General features: G+C 41.0%; 3 protein-coding genes across 4 annotated transcripts in view; 2 read left to right on the top strand and 1 right to left on the bottom strand.

The window, feature by feature from the left end:
* Positions 1-564: 564 nt before the first annotated feature.
* srp19 (signal recognition particle 19) lies at positions 565-3,952 on the top strand. Its single transcript, XM_035435732.1, has 5 exons — positions 565-755; positions 1,440-1,515; positions 1,725-1,796; positions 1,901-2,009; positions 3,363-3,952. Exons 1-5 carry the CDS (start codon positions 718-720, stop codon positions 3,491-3,493), a joined length of 426 nt encoding a protein of 141 aa, XP_035291623.1. The 5' UTR covers positions 565-717; the 3' UTR covers positions 3,494-3,952.
* A 1,065-nt stretch (positions 3,953-5,017) lies between these two features.
* The window catches only part of lrrc2 (leucine rich repeat containing 2), a 42,735-nt gene continuing 24,819 nt past the window's right edge, over positions 5,018-22,933 (top strand). Inside the window, exon 1 of one of the 2 annotated variants that reach the window (XM_035380293.1) lies at positions 5,018-5,493. The gene's annotated coding sequence lies outside the window, so the exon portion shown is untranslated. The remainder of the gene's footprint in view (positions 5,494-22,933) is intronic. The other variant, XM_035380291.1, reaches the window with a different exon arrangement.
* LOC118207033 lies at positions 7,569-11,228 on the bottom strand. Its single transcript, XM_035380295.1, has 3 exons — positions 11,050-11,228; positions 9,856-9,980; positions 7,569-8,186 (listed from the first exon to the last, which is right to left on the bottom strand). The coding sequence occupies exons 1-3, from the start codon at positions 11,131-11,133 to the stop codon at positions 8,078-8,080; spliced, it is 318 nt and encodes a 105-aa protein (XP_035236186.1). The 5' UTR covers positions 11,134-11,228; the 3' UTR covers positions 7,569-8,077.

Here is a 22,933-nt window from a genome sequence, read left to right as displayed (position 1 = left end):
TTAGTTATTTTTGTGGGATGCTGGGAGGAGGGTGGGAGAGGGATTGTCTTAGATCCACGACTAGGATCCATAAATACAGTAATGAATATGTTTGTGGATGGCTGCATATTTGGCTTGGAGTAGGCTGCAGTGGAATTATTTGTACCTGCCTATTGGAAAATGTTGCTGGCCCTGCATCACTGTTTTGGCCTGGAGACCTGTCTGCGAGAAAAAAACCCAAGTGGGTAGCCTACAACGTTAAAAATGATTTTATTTTTAATCCAGTATTTTAAAAGTCTACATTCTACACATATACACATGTTAAAGAACAAGAGTTTCTAACGTGCTTATCGCTAGTGTAGATGCGAGATCTACTGCAATTGTTTAGGTAAATTAGCTCGTTTAAAGACGGAACCATGTGTCAATTTTTTAAAGATCCTCTATTTTTATACGGACACATACTTTTTTTGTTTGATCCTTTGGCGATCCATAGAAGTGACCCCGGCAAACCTCAGAAAGGACAACCTAATTCACCAATCATAGCGAAAGATACCTACTTCCTGTTGATAAACTGTCCAATGGTGAAGGATTATTCTATGGTCGATTGTCTTGTAGTAAAACACACATGTCGCTAGCTTGCTTGCTAGCTAGTCCGTTGCAATCATTAGGTGGCATAGGCAAATGTTTTAATGATAGCCAGTAGGTTTTAGTATTACTACGTGCGTTAGAATTGGAAAAATGGCACATTTGACTACAAACCCTGCCGTCAAAGAAAGGTAATGTAAGACATGTTTACAGAAAGTAGGTTGGTAGCTAACGTTAGCTGTGTTTGTTAGCGTTTGGTGGCTCACTATTTATTGAATGGCGATCAGTACGGTAACAGTAACTAGTTAGCTAGCTACAAATCACTGGAACTTGTTTAGATCTTACATTGCATTTAAGGTAACTAACACCAGTATGTAAAGCTAACTAGCTGTTTTGGTAGGTCTGTATTTGGGGGTAAAGCTAGCTAGCTAAATTCGTGTACTCTGGGGCGGTCTTAGGACACGTCACACTAGCAAACTCTTAAACTAAGTGGTTGTTTGGATGAAGTTGGATTAAATCTGTATTTTTTTATTTTACTATTGCTTGAACCTTCGTTCATTTGTGAGTTAGTATCGATGCATCATATTGTATTGGGCTTTTTATCTAGCTGTTACGTAATGTTGCGGATCGTGTTAACTATAGACTACAGTGTTGGGAACGTTACGACGTTAGGCGTCAGGGATTTCAGTAACTAGTAAACCAGAATCCGAGCCTATTTTACCATAGCCAATTTCTGTATTAGTGGAAAGTACCTTATCACCCTATATTTACCTTATTCTTATTGTCGAATTAAGTCATTTCATTAAAACCCAGTGCTGTTTCCAATCTACACGTCTCTGAAACTTGGCGTGTTTTTTTTGTTGTTGTTTTTTTAGGCATATGTGCATATACCCTGCATATGTCAACAGTAAGAAAACGTTAGCAGAAGGAAGAAGAATACCATCTGAAAAGGTGAAATACAACAAATACAATAATATTGGCTGTGTTTATAAGTATTGCTAATTACTTAAAATTTGTCATTCAAATATCTGAAACTCTTAATGTTCATTATGGGTTTTAATTTCCAAGACTCAGGTTCGTTGGAATTGTGAATCATTTTAAGATGTGTTGCTCTTTCATACCTGGCTCTCAGACATTTCATGTGCTTCCTTTTTCTACAGGGAGTGGAAAATCCAACATGTGCTGAAATCCGGGATGTCCTCTCTGCGGCTGGATTGAACGTTCTGGTTGAGGTATAGATCTGTATTTTTTATTCTAATTTATTATTACAATGCTTTTTTGTGGAGGGCATTTTAGGGAAGGTTCTGGATTTTAACTTGTCTCTTTCTGGCTCCAGAACAAGATGTACCCCAGAGAGTGGAACCGGGACGCGCAGTTTCGGGGAAGGGTTCGAGTCCAGCTGAAGGAGGAAGATGGAAACCTGTGCCAGGAAAAGTTTTCATCGCGTGAGTTGCTTTTTCTAGAAAGTGCTCCGACACTCCAGCTTCACTGGCACTACAGAAGGAGACGGGATATGATTTCATATTATTTTGCTATTAACATATGGGTATAGACGACCTGTGCTCATACTCACAGCTGTAGTTCTCCTAGAATGACCTAGAATTGCAAGGGTTTAAGCACACGCTGTGTTTGAAGGTTCTAATGCAGTTTGAAAACTGTGTAATGAAATGATACAAGGCGATTTGCTGCTATTTCATTGTTAACCTGTTGGATAGACAAGTTAAGTCACACTAAATTAAATCAAAAATATTTCTTCCTGCAATCGGTGATGCGTATATAGGGAACATGGAGGTTCTGAGCGGTAGTTCTTCTTTAATTAACTTTTACACCTAGAGCGATGCTGTGGACTTAGGAATGTAACTTCCATCAGCATATGATACCATTTCACTGAATGCTATATGCTGAAACCTTATTATATAGAGTCTTTTAGCATCATCTAAACTAAAATGTTGTGTGTGGAACTTTTCTGAATGTTTTTCCTGCAATAGGAAGGTCATCTCAAGTTGATGCCGGGAAAGGCTTTCCACGTGCTTGTTCAACACTTCAACTTCACAACTTGAAAATTTACCCGTCATGTAACATGCTCTTTTGCTCTTTCATTTCTTAGAATCTGAGATCTTAATTAAAAAGCTGCCATTAGGCGACCTGACCGAGGATGGCACTGCATTATTTTCGGAGGGATAACTGAAAGTATTAGCCTGTTTGCTTGCTGTGTTTGGAGTGCATTTCCGTAAATCTCTTGTAAACCAAACAGACATTTATTTTATGAGATGTACAAATGGCTAGAGCAGAGGAAATAGATTTAGCAGAGTTCATTGTCTTTTGCTGAGCCAGTTGCTAGTCGATGCTCTGTACCATATAGATTTTCCCTCTCAACAGCCTGTCTATAATTTTCCATTCATTTTCAATGAAGAGTTACTTCTGAGTGCTTAATATATTTTGCCTTGCTGCATTATGGTGAAACGTAAATATTGGACACCCCTTTTCCCTGAGAAGTATAATTTATTGCACTGTTTGAAAAATTCACTGAACGTGGAAAAAAATGCATGTTTGAAAATTGATTTCGGAATTTCTCATGCATTATTAACCCGAACTTATACAGAGCACTTTCTCATTTCAGTTGCCATGACGCTCACTCTGGTTTACAATCTAATAAGCAGTTGGACTCGTGTTGAACGACGACGTTACGGTTTCCTTGTGAAACTGCGGAGCGTTATTTGCGGAACGATTCGTTTAGACGAATCGCGTCGCTCGCCCCCGGATTCTTACAGTCTACTCCACACGTTTCCTCCCCACAGGCAAAGACGTGATGCTCTACGTGGCTGAAATGATTCCGAAGTTGAAGACCAGGACCCAGAAGAGCGGGGCGGGGGACAACAGCGCCCAGTTGGGCGAGGGGGGCAGGAAGGGGAAGAAGAAGAAGAAGTAACACGTCCTGGTTTTTTTGTTCCGCGTTTCACCATGACAAGTTCCCAGCGGTCCCTTATGCTGGATTCCCATGTTCACTGAGCATGAAGGACATACACATAGCTGGCATTCGTTTAAAAACAAAAAAAGGAGGAAAAGATATTTGTGTTACGGGGGGGTCTGGGGGAGTATAAATATCTCCATAGGGGAGTTATTTATTTTTCTTTCATGGTTGTTTTTTTTTTTTTATCGATGGTCGTCAGGAGCATTATGCCAGTATAGTTTACCTATGGAAATGATCAATCTGTCTGATGGCTACATGTAATTATTATTTTGCTTTTATCCTTCCTAGAAAGCTTTTGAAAGGGTTTTCAGTTGTTTTCGAAACGTCATCGTTTTGTTAATTTATCTCTCAAACCGTGCGAGCAGATGCTTTGAGAGCAACGGTAGTTCATAAATAAATACATTTCACAGACCTCTCCATTTGACCTTTTCTATTTTACCTTTTTAACCCACTCCATTTGACCTTTTACAATGAACGTACAGTATAATCACACGTATGTAGTCCCACAATGTAACTCGTGCTACAACTGAATCCCCTGAACAGTTGTTTTGCCTTTGTTTTGAGTGGTCCTCTCAGATTTTTGAGTGCCATTCCAAGGCAGAATGAATAGCAGATTTTCACCTATTAAGGTTCAGTCAGGTTTTTCAGTGAACCTTTAGACCTTTCTGACATCATAGCATTGAAGTACAAATGAACAAAGTGCCTTGTTTCTATCGCTCAAGTTCTTACATCTGGAGAATTGAAAGTACTCTGTGAAATTATCAATGCATGTTCATATTTGCTGAAAATGGTGAACCTTGGTTTTGTATTCTGACAAAGGAACCACATTACCCTTTTGGGTCAGCCATTTTGGAGATAAGCCAGTTCATTTGCTCTTTTATGAGCAGAGGTCTGAATGGCGAACCACTTTCCAGAGCTCAAACTGTTACAGGTATTGGGAGCTAGCGTTTGGTCTTCATATGATCAGTTGAGCCTGTGGCATACATACTACGTATCTGTGCTTTCCAGCCTTCCTTAACTTATCACCTAATTCACCAGCAAAATCAAACGTGACACTCCCCCCCCCAAAAAAAATAATAAAATAAAATAAATTATTGAAAATGTAGATTTTAATATAAATTTGAATCTAAAGTCTTTGGGCTCTAATGCTGTGTAATTAAATATTTTTTTTATGTATTAATGTATAAATATTAAATAGTTAAATTTAATTGATAAATTGTTTTCTGTAATATACAGGAATCTTTATTTAACGTGCCTTTTGTGACTCACCGCATGGCCTTTCATGACCCGCCAGTGGATCTTGACCTATATTCTGTACCCTCTGCACTCCGGTAATCAAGACAGTTGACTTTCTCTGCTCTCCTTCGCCGTGAATGTTCGGTAGGCTATTTACTATTTGGAGGTGAAAGTCAACACCAGAGAACCCTCGACCGTTTTAAGTGATGTTTTAAGTGACGACCGGGACTCGATCAAACGCTGTTAGCGAGTTATTTAAACATGCTGACGGAGTTGACAGTACGTCAACGTCCAGGGCTGAATTGCATTAGCAGTAAATGCTTCATCTTTATTTACTTTCAATTTTTATGCTCATGATGACAGTGTGGGTGCGCATTTGTGAGTGTGTTTGTGTGTGTGTGTGTGTGCTCTCCAACATTCACGCCAGTGCCGTGAATCACATTCTTTGGTCTCATGACAGCATCTTTCAGCGCAAGTGGCGGGAGTCGGTATTTAAGGGCAGGGCCCTGGCACCGCGCGAGCGGATTCTGACAGAGCCGTAAACACGTTCTGACATTGCGGCTCCGGCTCCGGCGGCGACCGCGGGCTGTGTACTTGACTCTGCCCTTCAGGCCACCTGTCGGGCGCACAACGCCGCCTGTTTGGAAAAAAAAAACTTTGCTACTGTGGGCGCCCTTCACGTCTACTGCTGCAACGGCAAGAGGGCCATTTGCTCTAATTAGGTAGGTGGGTGCGCTGAATCAAATGGATTTTTTTTTTCGCAGCGTTTGTAGCATTAGCGAAACATTAGCATACAATCCCTAATGCAGTTCTCGAGCAGCAAGCAACAATTGCAGGCTTTGCTTAGTGGAGACAACTTTAGTAAATTTTTATTTAGAGCCATGTTGTAGGTGTCCTTTCTAGTTTATTTATGTTGTTTACTGATGACACAAAGCAATGCTGTAACTATGGGGAATGGATCATTTCGCAAGTGGGACATTATACAGCCAAACTCTTACTGACTTGCTGTGGTAAAGATATTTTAATGTGTGTCAAATATGATATTTTTATTAGGTGGAAGAGAGCAGATGGTAGCAGGGTTATGGCTGATGCCACCAGAGAAAGTCAGATTTGAGCGGTGATTGAATTTTAGCCTGCCCAAAAATTAGCATCAGCTTCGCAACTTTAGACAAATGGACTCCAAAGATGTATAACTGTTCTGAGATGGGTTTGTATCATTTGGAATTAATACGCAGAGGGAAGATCATTTGCCCGTGATGTGAAATTTTGATTGAATAGACCAGTGCTTTCCAGACTTCCATAATATCCTCCTTTAATGCAATTTAGGTTTGGCTCATTGCATTTGTTTCATCTTTGAACTTCATTTTCCACAAATCATTTAGTTTAAGTGCCCAGGTGTCCACAACATTGAGGATACCACAGATATCACCTGCCAGCCTGAAATTCAATTACAAATGAAAAATCTATCCTCTTTCCAAAGAAATAATATGTCATAACACAGTAAAAGTTTCAAACTAAGCACAGTTAACAGGACATTGTAATGCAAGTGCATTTCAGTCGTTGCCATTGTTATCGGAATAGAGGACTTACCAGCCTGTCACCTGATTGTATGTGTAATCATTTGCAATTGCATTTCTTTTTTTAATACACAATAATCAGAAGCTCACACAGCTGTTGTTTCCCCATATAACCTGACATTATTAAAGTTCATAAAGCATGAATGTCAAGCCCATCTGTATGTACAGGTCTCAAGTGTACGGCTAATTATAATTAGGCTAATTTGGGGATCATGATCAAGGACACTGGCTTACAACAGGACGGCAGAATGGTCAAAGTTGTGTAAATTTTTTTTGAGCCAGGGTCTTATTTAAAATGGAAATTTGCTGGAGGTCTGAGGGAGAATTATAATCTCTGGCCTGATTTTATTAGTTCATTTGTAACGGGATACAGACACAAATACTTTAGAGATTGCATGGTTACGCATAACTGGTTCATCAGTGACCTACAGACTGTGAATCATTTGTGTTGGCTAGCTGCAGGGCTTGTCAGTACTTGTCAGTGTTTCATGTTTTCCAACTCTATTAATGTATGAATGGCAGATGCCTGGAATACTGAATTCACTCCAAACTACATAAATCACCGGTTACGTCTTCCAAGAGAAGTAGCGTCCATGTCCATCAAGATCACATGCAGCTTCTTTTCAGTCTTCAGTCCATCAGCTGGGTTGTGTAGTTGGTAAACCCTACTTTTCACTCTTCAGTCCATCAGCTGGGTTGTGTAGTTGTTAAACCCTACTTTTCACTCTTCAGTCCATCAGCTGGGTTGTGTAGTTGGTAAACCCTACTTTTCACTCTACAGTCCATCAGCTGGGTTGTGTAGTAAGTAAACCCTACTTTTCACTCTTCAGTCCATCAGCTGGGTTGTGTAGTCAGTAAACCAGAGGACAGCAGAACTAGCTGAGCTGATGAACATAGTGCCCAACTTGTACCCAACTGGCCATCTCTACTGAGATAATGCTAAATAATATAAATACAGGGAATTTAGCCAGTCAAATTCTGCCTGTAACAAAGGGGAAATGGAACACTTAACAACAGAAAAGAGGGATTGGATATTTATATTTCAAATGCATGGGAGAATATTGACACTGTATTGGATAACTTAATTTAATTTAATACTAATGACATCACGGATATGTTATTTGTTTACGATTTGCAAATTAATAAGCATAACTTGTCATGTAATATTTAATGAGTTTTTGTCTGGTTTTTGCAATGTAGTATGTTCTTAGCTGGTTCAATTAAAATCTGTTCAATATTTTTCTCAAATGAGCCCCTAGTGACAGAAATGTGTGATACATTGTTCAATAACTAACATTCCCGAATGTACAAGGTCAGCTGATTATGCCGCTGTAAATTTATGTAGCTGGCTGCGGCAGAAATATTATCGTTCTTAACAGTAAGAGAAATATATGCCACCCCCCTGCCTAAGTAAACCCAAGGGAAGTCATTTTCACCGCTGCAATCAGTTTGCATACCCTTATAAATTTAGGCCATTACTTCATTCTGCGGAGTTTGGTAAATGAGACATTTATTTTGTATTTAGCAAAGGGGAAATATTCCTGTTTCTGTGACTTGTAACAGCACTACTGGGGATACAGGGCCCATAGGACCGGAGCCACAAGCCCTGTTCTACATCATCGGCAGCCGACCTTTGCGAGCAACATTTAAAATGGCGGGCGTTGCAAAGCCTGGAATGGAAAAGCGATGTGGCGGTACTGGCGGTACTGGCGGTACGGGCGGTGCGACGCTAGGCTTCATTCTCCATCTGGAGCCGGGCCTTCCTCATGTTCTCCTCGTGAGCCTTCTTCAGGTGCTTCGTCTGGATCTCCAGCCTCTTGGACCACTCCCCGCGGAGCCTGCGTCGAGAGAATTGAGATGCGCGGGTTTCACCGTGATGTCACTTCCTTTGCTGCCCTTATGAGCTTGTTTTAATGAAGCTTGATTGGGGTCAGAGTCGGTGTTTTGGCGGCTAGGTGCTACGAATGCCGAATGCGAGGAGCGTGCCTGAAAAGTCACAAGGGGTGAAAACCGATGGATACGTGTGGAGCATCTTATATATGCGCTTCTGCTCTCTTTCCTATTTGTGATCTCTTGGTTTTCGGAGTGGAAAATCCTATGAATAAACCATCATTAGGCTGGCCCTGAATCCCGGTGATTTACTAAATATAATGTACTATAGCAGAACAAATCCTCCCTGCTCCTGGAGGCCACCCAGGTCTGCGGCCTTCTGTTCCAGTCAAGCGCTTTTCGATCAGCGGAGTCTAATGATTCCCTTCACCGCGTCGGCTCAGCTCCCTTCCCCCCCTGGCCTCGGGGAGCGCGAGAGTGGCTTAAGCGGAGAGCTGAAAGAAAAATGGCGGGATCGCGGACCCCCCCCCCCCCGGAGCTGGCCGGTCCTCGTTACGTGTCGGGCGGGCGGGCGGCTCCGTTTCCACGGCGCCCAGCGCCCCGCGCCCCGCGCCACGCCCGACGCGCATTGATTTGGGATTATTGCGTTTGAACTCGTTACAGGACCAGTCCGATAATCCCCTGACCTTCTCGCGGGGCCGGCTATTGTGCAACAGCGGCGTGTCTAAAATTACTCAGCGCTATCTGATTATCGCTTCGGACTCCCCCTGAACTTCTCCCCGTCCTGCGTTCAGCACGGAGCGGGGTGACTGGACACGCTGATAGCTATCTGGTGCACGCTCAGTATTTACTAGTAATCACTATTCGCCGGTAATTAATCTTTCAAGGATGCGGGGGGTGAGGTAGCCCTGGTAACCGTGGAAACCGTACCACTTGGAAACTTGGATGGATTCGAACAGCTGCAAAGTCTGCGTAGACCAGTCTAGATATTAAATGAGGTTTAAACAGGTTTTGTTTCCCTCCGAATTAACTTTTCTCAGCTGTCCTTCCCGTTTTAACAGACTTAATGTCTTATGTCTCCCGGGAAGTGTTGCTTTGCATGTAATACAACATGTAATGGGGACATATCTTCATTAACTTAACCCTCAGCTTAAGGGTGGGTTGTGTCAGCTGTGCTGTGAACATACAAGTGCATACAAGCCTCCTGGAGGGCTTTGAAATAGGTCCAATTGATTTGCTGGACACAAGGGCTAGCATTCTTACTCTAAAATGCCAGAGCTGTATAAACATGTTATTTACTGCTCTGTTCAATTTAAACTACAGAGCATACTCAAAAAACAAACATTTACTATTCCGTTTATAACTCACTTTTTCTAAATTAAAAAAAAAAAAAAAAAAAGTGGGCAGTTGATGAAATCTAAAACACATACATATGCATTTTAAATAAAGTTGGAGATCCATAGAGGCCCTCAATTTGTTTGAATGACAGAGGATAGGAATCCCATAGAAACACACACACACACACACACACACACACACACACACACACACACACACACACACACACACACACACACACACACACACACACACACACACACACACACACACACGGCTGTGTATCGTGCATGGGAGGATGAAAGGATGTCAGGCATTTCTACAGAAGGAAGCGCTTACTTGCTCAGAGCACTGTTCTTCATCCTTGACTGTTCACCCTCAGTCAGTTGCCAATGATTTTCAATTTTCCGTTCCCAGAAAGTCTTTATTGCATATTTATCATGAATCAGTGCCACGTTCATTCTCTAGGACAAACAATAATACAATACGAGTTTAAATTTGTGGTCCCCATTTCAGTAGGATAATGAATTCATTTTAAAGCAGAACCTTGAGTATATTTATCGTTTTTAAATGTTTTCTGAGAAATGTGATGGCAATTAAATATTCAGTACAATAACTGTTTGGAGATCCTTCATAAATTCATATTTCCATATTTTTATTTATTTTTTATCGATGTAAATACTTCCTTGTGTAATTAAAATTTTAACAAGAAGAGGCAGACAATACAATACAACTTAAAGCACATTATTTGTGGATAACTACATATGAAGTAACAGACTTAAGTAACAAATTTCATAAGCTTTCAGTTTAATAGAAAAACTGATGTTGCATGTTAATGCATATATCGCTGTGTTCACCTTATTTTAGAAAATGTTTATTCATGACATTTAGCACTGCAAAAATATTGCAATTATTGTTAAAAATGAATATGGCCGACTAGTTTTCAGAACATTAAATTGCACCGTGTACTTATTTTTAAAAGAAGTAGGCTATTTTTTTCTTATTTTAAATCCAATTAAAGTTAATTTGCTGAGATAAGGGAAAATATGTTTATCTGCATTATCTGTATTACAAATTAATATAAGCATTAAATCAGGCTGGGCTGATTTGACAAAATCATATTTATCATAAAATTGCATTTGTGAATCATACTTAAAACCAATAAGAAAGTCATTCTGAAATTAATTAATGACTGAAAAATATAAACCAATCTTTTTTTCCTGCTGAGCCAATGATGACTGATGTAAAAACATTTCTCAACCTTTCACACAGTATACACACGCTTACACTTAATATATATAACAATGGCATTCACTGATTGAGCTTTTGACATCACAGGTACATTAGATCAAGATCTCTTTTTTTTCCTATTCCTGTTTTATTTATTCTGAAAACATCTGGAAATGTTCTTTTATGATCAACAAATGGTGTTGATAATAATTCTCAATCTACGATTACTCGTTACATGTAAAAGGCAACCGAGGAGAGTTTAAATAAAAATGGTGGCATGCACAAAAAAAGCGAAATACTCACTGCGGCGGGGAGTGTTTCTAACTGACGGCTGGGAGGGCGAGGGGGTGCCGTACCCTGTCGCGGGATAACAGGAAGTGACCTCATGATCGATATCGATACGGCGCAAAATGAAGAGCGCAACTCTGCGGCTCTGTATTTTTACGAGCTGCTGGCACGGGGGCTCTGAATGTGACTGGGCCCTGTTCTGAGAGGAGATTGGAGGAGTCGGGGGAAGTTTGGCCATTCCTCCCACTCCCGCGAACGTGTGATGGCCAATAACGCTGAGATTAAAGAGGACGCACAACAATGTGGTGGTGCTTCCAAACAGGTGGCACAAAGGCTAGTGTGCCTGACCCCCCCTGCCACCCCCCTGTCCCCCCCCCACCCCCAGACCGCACACACAACCCTTTTTAATCATCTGGCTCCAAACAGCGAGAAGAGCGGTCTTGTATGCGCTGTTTGGTATTACAGGGGGGACATAACCGCTAATATGATTTGATTGGCTCGCGTCAGGTTTTAAGATGTTGGCACAACAAAGCGGAGGGAAAGATCGGCGTGGCATAGCTTGCGGTTACTGGGTCATGTTACCGCCGGCAACAACTGATGCGGGGGTCAGGTTCGCGCCCGTGTCCTGAAACGAAAAGGGCACCCGGCTGAGTGGTTCTCACAGGAAGCGCTGGTTGCTGTACATCCATGGAAACCGAGGGAGCTTGTTTCAAAACCCGTGCGCGCCGTAAGAATTTTGGGGTTTTTACACAGTACGGATTTGCTGGCATCTGTGGGCGCTGGCAGCTCCCTAATAGAAACAGATGATGCGTCGCTCTAAAAATAGCCCCGTCGTCATCATGACTGTCGCCCTCTTTGACAGCAGTACACAACCGAGTTTCTGTAATGCAGCTGAACACAGAGCGAGGAAGGATGAGCTTTGTGCATTTCTAAATAAGTAGAATCATGGTGGAAATAATGTTTGTTTTGGTTTTTTTAAAACTGCACTTTCTGATTGAAACAATTAACTTCCAAACTTACTGGCTTCCAGAATCCACCATATTAAGAAAGTTTAGCAAAGATCATGCCTACCTGCCATGCTACTTTGTTATTGGTGCCACCCTATTAGGTCATATTATTATGTTATTATAAATCATGTTAGAATCTAAACTGGTGATAACCTGTTTACTAGAAATGTATAATTCCATATGCGCCTGTACATTTCTTTATAAGTATTTAACACGATAAAATAGTCTTAAGTGATCATTTTTGCCATCCAGCCCTGTGAAACTGCTATACCCAGCTCATTACCCGGATTATTACCTGTCCCAGCTGTGACTGCTACAGAATCCAATTACAGATGCATTCGAGCAGCACAGAAGCTAAAGGCCCCCTGTATTTGTATTCTGAACGTGAGCAGAGCTATATTTGATTGCTGTTGGTATGAAAGTGCCTGAAGTCCCCGTAGATTCGGGCTGACTGTGATACAGTGCAATTTTTTTTTTTTTTTTTTTTTGTTCTGTGCTGCAGGCTGGCACCAAAAAGCCTTTTGGAGGAAAAATCTATAATATCTCACATGAGCAAGCCAAGACCAGTGGAGGTAATGAATCCCCAATCAGACTTTCTATTGTTTTTCCCGTTTCAGTTTTTGAGTTGTAGAGAAGCAGAGCGTAGAGAGAGGGGAGAATGCGGGGAATCTGGAAGAGCAGCAGCTTCGTATGAGATCACTGTCCATCTGCACCTATGGTACATAAAAATGCAGCGTTACATTCTTATTACACACATGTCAATGTCTGATTTATAAAATAAAATAGTTTTTAAAAAAAGTATAAAATAAATATAAACACGCATGCTTGGAGAAGGTGTGTTCTGATAGAACACCCAACTTATTTCCACTGCACATGTATGTAAAATCTGAGAGTCTGGCAGCACTGATTATTTATAATTCCATAAAATTGGATTCATAAGTTTGCGAAGACGTTTGGTGAAAATGTGCTGGCTCTCGTCGCCGTGGGCACGGCAATTAGATTGCAATGAAATGCAAATTTTCGCCCTCTAATAATATCCTTGGAAACGTTGGTTATTGCGGTTTTTTTTTTGCACTAGCATTAAAATTGAGGGTGATTTGTTTGACTGGAGCTGGGTTTCCAGTCCCAGGTCTCGCAGGTCACATGGTCTGGTGGTTTTAGTTGCTTTTCAGCTCTTAATTGGTCCGTTGAAGATGTTCTAAGTTACCAGATCACTCACCTCCCCTGGTTTCCTGAGGCTGAAGTAAATTTTAAGGAAAAAAAAAAAAAAAAACGGCAGACCACAGCACACTCAAGCATCAGGGGCACTCTCTGTTACAAGGTCAGGTACAAAGCTCGGCTTTTTAGTCACGCCTGAAGCCAAAGGTGTGTGGGGAAGGGTAGATCAAAGCGTGGAGCCGGTCAGGTGAGATGAGATGATTGACAGCTCTGTCCCTCGGTCACTACGTGTGAACGCTCTAATTTGCTCCTGTCCAGGATCGCTCTCAGGTCATGTACCCGCCTCTCTCTTCTAATCTTTTAAACGGGTGTGTAATTATCTAGTCACTAACCCACTTCCATTAATGTTCTTTTCCCTGGGGCTTGTGCCTCACGGTCCCTGTCTGAGGTCACATCCCACTCCACATCCCACAGCCCATGCCCTCTCGAGCTCCATGGTAACATGGGGCTCCAGATGTATCACCACGCTCTTCTGAACTGCATGCAGAAATACACAATACGCTTTGATTGGCTCGTCTGTTTTATCTGCTTCCGTCTGTCCAATCACGGTGACCATTTGCTCTGATCCCTCTTTACCTTCATAATACCCTTTAGCCTTTTCTTTCACTTTTGATTTTCTTTACCTATTGGCCCTCCAGTGGAGGATCGTTGCCCTCTCTACCGCCAGGTTCCTCCAAAATGGAGCTTTTTTCTCTCCACAGTATGAGAGTTTCTTCCCTATGGGTATTTTTTTCATCACTTGTTTTTTTTTGCTGGGGTCCAGGCTCTGCCTTTTCCAATTTTCCCATTTCCTGTTTTTTCTATGAAGCATCATCTATGACAGAGTCTCTGTGAAAACTTTCACACAAATACAGTTGAACTTATTGAATCCGGTTTCTCAATTCGCACATCACAGCCTGTGGAGATGGTGGGTTGTGTACGAGCTGCGGAATATACAAGCATTCGTTTGCGGTCTTAGACCTGACCCCTATCATGTGACCACGTGAATAATGCCTTTTGCGTCCCTGCCAAGAGCACTGGAATCATGACAGAAGCGAGGTGTCCAAACATGGAGAAAAACATGTGTATTTCTAAACACACTGTAATGCAATGCCCCAGTGGATGAGGTGATCAGCTGGGGGGGGGGGGGGGGGGAGGAGGCTACGAGTCAGATGACTGTTCCCTCCCCCCCCCCCCCCCCTCCCTTTCTGGAGACCCTGGCCCTTCAACAATACGCTGACAACTGAAAATCACAAAATACATCACCAGCATTTTGATTCTGGCCCGTAGGCCTTGCTTAAAATGAACATAACCATAAAAATGGGTGATAATGAGTCAAAAGAAGGTGAGAAGCTTTTCTGCCATTTTAATTAACTGACAGATAGCTCCGGGTGTGTAGGAGTTGACAGCATACAATACAATACAAAAATGAGGCTGAGGTGAATCATTTCATTTTTAAAAGTGAAATGCTGATCTAAAAAATTAGAAATATTTTCTTTTTATTCATTTAGTTTGATGTGACTCATTCTCAATGCTGTGATGTATTCATGAATAACCATCCTTATATTGACATTTAGACAACTGTGAAGTCCCTTGTCACATTAATTTTAAAACCTCCCAACATTTGTTGTAACCAAATATAAATATGTGCATATATGTGTTCACACATGTACAAGCGCCAACCTTGAAACAAGCTTTCCAAGATTTTTAGATGGCTTGGAATTCTAATAAAAAATAATCGGTATAAAAAGTTCTCATTCTGTAGAACCTAAGGCTTATTTTCAATGCACTGAAACCTAAATGTTTTATTCACATTTAAGTATACTCGATACAATACATTATTCATGTAATTTGAAGCTTTCTGGAGAAATTCATGTCTTGTTCCACTCATTTTAGCTACTTTGCTCCTTAGTCCTTGAGTAACCTGCATTTAAAACGGCTTTTCATTTAAATACGGCTTAAATTAGACCTCTCTTTTCTATGCATACATTGTCAACAGCTTTTTCTCAGAAGTGTTAAAGTGTAGATTTCCCGCCTTTTTCACACTCCTATACCGCCATGCTATCAGCTACTGTGTGCTGTCTTGTCCAGGTTTCTCTTGAAAATTTTTTTGTTTTTTTTTTCTCAAGGAGACCACCTTTTAAAATGAGATTCAATTAAACTTTTGTATTTTTTCACCCTTAAACAATATAAAGTATGCGAGAATACGGTAATTTTACATATTGCTTTTTAATATGGTATTTGCTCTGTTTTATTATGGTTCCTGGCACTTTTGGGTACTGTATTACAATTTACGCTGGTTGATTTTGTAGAAAGCAGCTCTCTTCTTCCACTCTTAAGCCACTCATACTCAATGCAGTGCTGTTAATTCAGCTGAATAGACGGCTTAGAATCGCAACTGGAACATACAGTAAGTACACCCGGGTGAAAATAATTTCAAGTCAACTTGGTGTGAAAGTGGTTTGAGCATGTGTTGAAAACGGAAGGCGGGGAGAGGTTCTATTCCAACCGTGCCTCCCAGGATAGCTTGGAAACTTTATGAATATTGAGTACAATGTTTTTTTTGCCCATTTGATGTGTATTCATTCTAACTTGCCATTGATGAATTGTAAGCATCTCCAGAGGATTTGAGCATTTGCCACACACACACACACACACACACACACACTCACTCTTATTTTATGTCACCTTTTATGATTCTACAACACTGCAATGATTCTCAGGCCTTGTCACAGCTGCTAACACAAGGCTTTCTGACCTGCAGCAATACTTCATGCTGTGGTTACATGTTTAGTAGCATTTTATCCTCTTGCTCCGGTGCTAATGGCTGAGCTTGCTAACATCATCAACAATAAAAAAAAAAGCTCTGGGGAATTTAAGAGACGCTTCAGGGGATAAATGAAATCACATCCGTGATATAAACTTGACAAACAGCAGCAATAAAATGCTATTTGGGGCACAACAGGAGATGAGTTTCCGATGAGACGTGGTTAGCAAGCTTGGGAACGATTCTGTATGTTTCAAACTTGGAACACACAGGATGATTTTCAACCTTGACAAAAGCTCTTAACACGGTTTCTGCAAGCCTTTTCAGCACATTTACCATGATTATCGCTGAAACTTGGTGCAGCAATGCTTCCAGCTGCCCAGCGAAATTTGCCGTTCGACAAAAGCTATTACAATGGAAGAAGCACTTGTTAAACCGAAGGGAAAAAAAAGAAAAGGTTATTGTTAAATGGTGAGAACAGGCTTCTGATTCATCTTAAGAGGTCACACTAATGCATGGCAATGTGAGAGGACCATTTCTAGGAGGTTTAGTGGAAACAGTACGCCATCTTGTAGGCTATTTCTTTGAGTTATACTCCATATTGAACAGATGTAAAGCCACAGGTGGTGACACACATTACCACTGTTTTGATTTAAGTAGTCAAGGCTAGGGCATTGTCCTTGCCCGCCCAAAGCAATATATCTTGAGCAATATCTGTGAGACAATTACACAAAAAAACAGACAGAGAACTAAAATCCTGAAGCAGACTTTCACTTGCTGAACCTGGAGTTTCTGTCTCTGCTTGTGGGACCTGTAATATGGAAGATGGTCCCTGTCTTGCAGAAGAGTGACTGTTTGTGTGGACGTGGGTGGGTCGGCGGTGAAATGGAAGCTGAGTACAAATGGACGATTCAAAATGGGAGCAAAAAGGCGAAACAAAAGCGCATTGTGTATTCTCTGCTTCACTCATCGATCCACTGTAGAGCCTGCAGAGGTCCCAGCTGTAGATTAAGCTAAATGCCTCACTGCAGACTGCTAATACACTTTGATTAAATGCTTTACGGCTTGCCGGTAGTTTGTTAGGCAAAAAAAAAATTCAATAGATACCCAGCTCCCCCTATCCACTGCAGAATGGAGAATGAAGACATTTTTCTTTTGCTTTTAAATTTTTTTAAAGTTTTTTTTTTTACAATTAGAAATAGCCTGTTGTTCGAAAGCAGAGTCGCATCACAGTGCTTCTGGGTCGAGGAGGGTAATGTCGTCACATTAAATCGGGAGGAAATAGTTCTCCGAGCCTGCTTGTCCTGAAGTGAGCACTAGGAGTCTACCTTGTGCTGCAAACTGCCAGTCTTTCAGCCGAGGGCCTCTGCTCTTACTGAGGAGTCGGTTGCCCATTGAAAATGGTTTGAAAAAAAAAAAAAAAAAGAAATCAGTTTGGGCACTGTTGCTCCTGAGGAGGGGAAGAGTCCATCTCAAATCCTTGCCGGTTCTGCTTGACTTTTGTGATCCTTATTAATTTAACTCATTACAAGGCTCATTGTATTTCTGTAGATTTCTCGAGATTTCTGTGTATTCTCCTAATCCCTGTCATTTAACGAAGAAGGTCAAAGAGTTTGACATTTACTTAAACCAATCAAGGCTTAAAACAAATCTGCTTTCCCCAGCTTTTCTTTAGAGCACTTCCAATGAAAAATATATTGGTAATATGCAGTGAGCTCCATAATGTTTGGGACAAAGGCATATTTTTTCTTGATTTGGCTTTGTACTTCTCTTTGTACTTCTTTTCTCATACATTTTGATTTCACCATTTGGAAATTACAGTACTCCTTATACATAAAGCATGACAAGGGCAAGAGCAAAGTGCGGAGGCCAAGAGAAACTGCCTCTTTTCCTCTCTTCTGAGAAATTTGGTGGTGGGGGTTTTGTGGTTTGGGCATGTATAGCTGCCACAGGTACTGCCTAACATGTTCACAGATGCTGTAAGTGCTGATGGCAGCAGCAGAATGAATTCTGAACTGCACAGAAGCGTCTTAACTGCTCAAGTTCAAGCAAATGCCTCCAAACTCATTGGATGGTATAATAATAGCCAAATAGCACCAGAAACAAGCAGGAGCTGGAGATGGCTGCAGTCCATGCCTGGCAGAGCATCACCAGGGAAGATAGTCAGCACCTGGTGATGTCTATGGGTCATAGACTTCAAGCAGTCATTGTATGCAAAGGATATGCGACAAAGTACTAAACATGACTTTTATTTACATAACATTAACATGGTCCCCTGAAATGGGGGGGGGGGGGGGGGGCTGTGCATAAAGAGTGCTGTATTAACTACGTTGTGAAATCAAAGTGTATAAAAATACCCTGAAATAAAAGCTGAGAATCTGGCTATGATTACAAATCTAATATTTTGGAGTGCAGAGCCAATTCAAGAAAAGATGTGTCTTTGTCTCAAACATTATGGAGCTCACTGTAGGTTCAATTTTGTTAAGTACATATTAAATAAATAACTCAGGTATGGTCATGCTTAGGTGATTGAAATTTTAATATTAATATTGCAAGTTTGTCCAGCTTGGATTGCTAATAACAATGCTTGAACAAACCCTGTGAACTGAGCAGAAAGTAATCAGCCCTTGAATCTTGTTTAATATTATATAAATCAAAAAAGGGGCTTTCGTCATGAACAGGTTTCAATCATGTCACTGAAATAGTTTTCCTGGCCTGACAGGGAATCTTATTTAAGCTTGTTCCCAGTGAGCACAAGCCAGAATCTAGAGGGAATTTAGACGTCTAGAGGGGTGGAAATCCTGGGTGAAAGATGTTTTGGCATAAACTGACTTGGTTTGCTCAGCATTTACCTGGATATTGCCTGGCCATGTCCTAGCTGGCTAGAAAACGTGGAAACTGAAGAACCTGAGATAAATTGATGCTAACCTGAGCTAACCTAGTCCGTTTATGTCGAAACATCTCTCAACTGAGATTTCCACCCCTCTAGACATCTAGATTCCCTCTAAAATTGGGCTTTTGCTCACTGGGTTGAGGCCATTTCAAGGAGTGGGATGTGAGTTTGATATTTCATGCTGTATGAAATATCTTTCATCAGATGTTCCCTTAGAGTATGTAGCAAGTGCCTTTCCACGGGCCGTATCATTAGCCACTTTAGCAACTTAGCGTTCATGCTAGCAGCTGAATCCCTTTCTTCTCACAGTTCGCCCCAACAATTACATAGAAATCCTATTGATTAACCAGTCAAGCGTGACAGTAATGATACCCTTTGAGTCAAACAGGTCTATTTGTCAATTTTTTTTGCTTTCTGTTTAAAATTATATAAGTGGTTTATATAAGTTTGGGAAATGAAGATTTCACAGGGACTCAGCTCAATGGAAAAACCACAGCGTTAGCCATGAGCAATCAGCCGAATACAATGCACTAAGTACAGGGATTAAATCCACTAGAGGGCAGTATGTTATATAGGACCCACTTGCAGACACCCTGAGATACTGTACCATAAGTGGATTGGACTGGCATTTTGTCCAACCTTTGTGATGCTTCGTCCTAAATTTAATAATACACTAATAATATTGAATAAGTGATTAACAAACAAAGAATTACATATAGGTCTTATCAAATGTAACATGACACAAAGCAGTAAACATAATATGAACAGTGCATAAACTCTCTCACGTTGAATTTCTAGGTCTATATTTAATCTGTCACATATTAGGCTCAACTGAGATTTTATTTATTAATTGTTTTGTAATCTGATCAGTTTTTTTTAAATCTGACTTTCCACATTGTGTCTCACACTTGTATGTGGCCCTGTACTGTCCATTCAGACACACTACACTCTGAAAACTGAAATATTCTCCTTGCTATGATATCTGGCAGCAGTGGCCAGTGACTTAGTCGGAGGAAAGTTTATTTACCCATTATTCATCCTAGGCCTGCATCCCACCCGCCCCACGCAGGTGTCAATCAAGGCTCTGCCTTATGACATCACCCAGCACTCCAAAATGGCCCGATGAAATATACTTCACTTGCACTACTGGAAAGAGGTGCATGGAGAGTGATGGATACTGTAGAGAAAATCAAATACGGCATACGAATGTGTTTGGCTGACTTTGTAAAACATTTGTTTTCTGGTATTAAAAATGTTTTTTTTTTTTTTTTTGCCATTTCAACACGATGTTGTTTCATAACAGATTCAAAGCAGGTGATGTCAGATCATGACTGCCTAAACGTAGTCTAGGTAACCAAACACCCTTTCTTGATTCCTTTTAGATATAACCCTTTACACATAATTTTCTGAACAAAATGCGCTATATCATTATTTTAGCCACAAGTACTTGATGGAGAAGATGTTGATTGGCTCTTATTTCGCCCTTATTTCTTAAACTGACTGTGGTGTTTAGTCATCCTCTCAAAAATACACATGAGACGGTGTCTTTTCTTGTATTTTCATCCTGGAGTACTTTGGCTCTTTTCTCAGGAGTATCTGTGAAAGCAAGCCTCTTCTATTATTTAAGGTCTGTGATGTGTTAAAACAGCCCAGTCGCTGGCGTGTGGCGAGTTTAAAGATGTTCTTTTCATACCCAAAAATTATGCGCCCATATGCTGCGAAGTGATAACGTGCACTACAATGGAATGTTGAGCAAATTAATCACGTTTCCCACTGCATAGTAATCAGGTCACATCTAATAGCATCATTTGACTTAAACAAATTGCCACCATTTAAATTCTGCCTTTCTCGCTAAGCTTATTAATGAATTTGCCGGGCTTTAAAATTAATTTAGTTTCCTATTAACGAATGCTTTTCTTACGTTAGAACATATGGAGAGTGTTGATTGGTTCAACTTGACTTACTTGGCTTGAACATCTGTGCCTCTTAGGTTTTGTGGGAAAGATGCAATTTGATCATTTGGCATCTAACACAACTTTGTATTTCAGCTTATGGGTCACAGCATTTTTTTTTAAGTTAAGTGAATTCTGTTTTGTATGAAATTCAATGTTCAGTATTGTACTGAAAAATACAATGTTTTTTTTATTTTGCACAAGAGACCCAAATGCAATTTGACGCAAGCTGTTGCAAGGTTAGTGAAGCACAAGATAATCACAGATGAACCTAATTTTGTCTTGTTTGATCTCTGATGTTGCTTTGTTTTAACATGCTATTGATTTCGTTGCGATTGAAAGAGGACAGAGTAATTTCTTTAAAATAAGTATTTTGTTGGTATACATTAATAGTATTGTTATTCATTTGAGGGATATTTCCGGTGTCTATCTGTACAGATGAAGCAATCCCATTAGTGAACAGTAAAACAAATTGTGTTCACTTACCCATCAAATATTCCAAACCACGTTTCCCAAGGGGAAACCTCTTTAGAAAATCTAGAATTTGTTGTTTTGACTTTATTGTAAGGATAGATAATTCCATTAAGGCACTTATTCCCTTGTTGGGGGGGTTTCACAATCCAAACTGTACTACTGTGGCCCAGAAACAGGGCTCTGGTATGAAACAGGCTTCACTGCTTCATTGATAAATAGCATCTCTTCTGCACAGCTGGCTAGCTGCAACCTGCCTGCTGTTGGGTGGGCATTAGCTCAGGAGGTTGAGCGACTGTCTGGCGACCGGAGTGTTGTCAGTTCATACCCTGGTTCTGAGTATGTCAAAGTTCACTTGAGCAAGACTCCTAACCCAGATTGCTCCCGACAAGCTGGTTGGCACCTTGCGTGGCTGCCTTTTGCCATGTGTGTGTGTGTGTGTGTGTGTGTCTGGGTGGGTGAACGAGAGGCATTCATTGTAACATGCTTTGTGCTGTGGTTGCTGAAAAGTGCGCTATATAAGTGCAGTGCATTTACCATTTTTGGGAAGCTGCAACCTGTCTGCACCAGCTGTGCAGTCCTCCAGTGCAGTAGCTCCAGGGAAAAGAAGCAGCAGCTGATGGCTCGCATTTCAGAGAGCATTTCAGAGAACATTTCAGAGGGCATTTCAGAGAGCATTTCAGACGGCATTTCAGAGTGCATTTCAGAGAGCATTTCAGAGAGTATTTCAGAGGGAATTTCAGAGAGCACACAGGCCGGTTATGCGCCCTCTCATACTTGCAAATAACATTTCAGTCGCAACTACAAATTCCACACGGAAATAAGGGAGCAATCTCTACAAACACTAAAATAAAGCAGCCGATCGTACTCCCTACATAGCCCGACTCACGCTGGGAACGTCACCCTCAGACAGAGAACGCACGCTCTTCTGTGCCAAATTTTTTTTTCCGTTAACCACTCTTAGGCGCGGACTTAAAATTAGTCGGCAGCTTTTCGGGTTGTGAAAAGGTTCTGGTGTTTTTGTAAAGCAATCTATTCTTAAGAGGCAATTAAGTGGTTTAGCGGCGCATGAAAGGCTACGCTGGGAAATATTCCAACCACCTTGGCTCTCGCAGTCATGGATGGCAACACAAACAAACAAAAAAAAAAAGCGTCTGTTGCCTGTGTAGCAGTGGGCTGCACTATTTCAGGAGGAATGATTCCCATTCTAAAAGATGTGTTTTTCTTCATAAATAGCATAAATTGCATTTGAAACGCTTTGTGTGAATTTACAATCGGGCTCGGGCTTTGAGTCTATAGTTGGGTTATGCCTGGCTGTAAGAATGGGTTTACTGACCCTTGTCCAAGAAAGCCACAATAGCGGGACTGAACAGATACATAGAAGCTTCCGGAAACTGTTGACAGGAGCGTGAAGGTGTGTGGTGTGTCTTATACCTGTACAGAAATATGGTTTAGCAGGTAGAGGTAATAGCATAAGAAGGCTGTCTGGATATTTCCACCGTAGTTTAAAATGCCAAATATAGACCTGCCTCGATGCGATTGGGTGAAACACAGATCGTCTTTGTTTCCACAGTGGCACTCTACCTACCACTCATGGCAACACCGGGTAATT

The sequence above is a fragment of the Anguilla anguilla genome, chromosome 10, assembly GCF_013347855.1.
Source record: "Anguilla anguilla isolate fAngAng1 chromosome 10, fAngAng1.pri, whole genome shotgun sequence".
NCBI classification, from domain to species: Eukaryota; Metazoa; Chordata; class Actinopteri; order Anguilliformes; family Anguillidae; genus Anguilla; species Anguilla anguilla.
The sequence above is the reverse complement of the archived record's forward strand: the minus strand, read 5'-3'. Positions and strand labels throughout refer to the sequence as shown.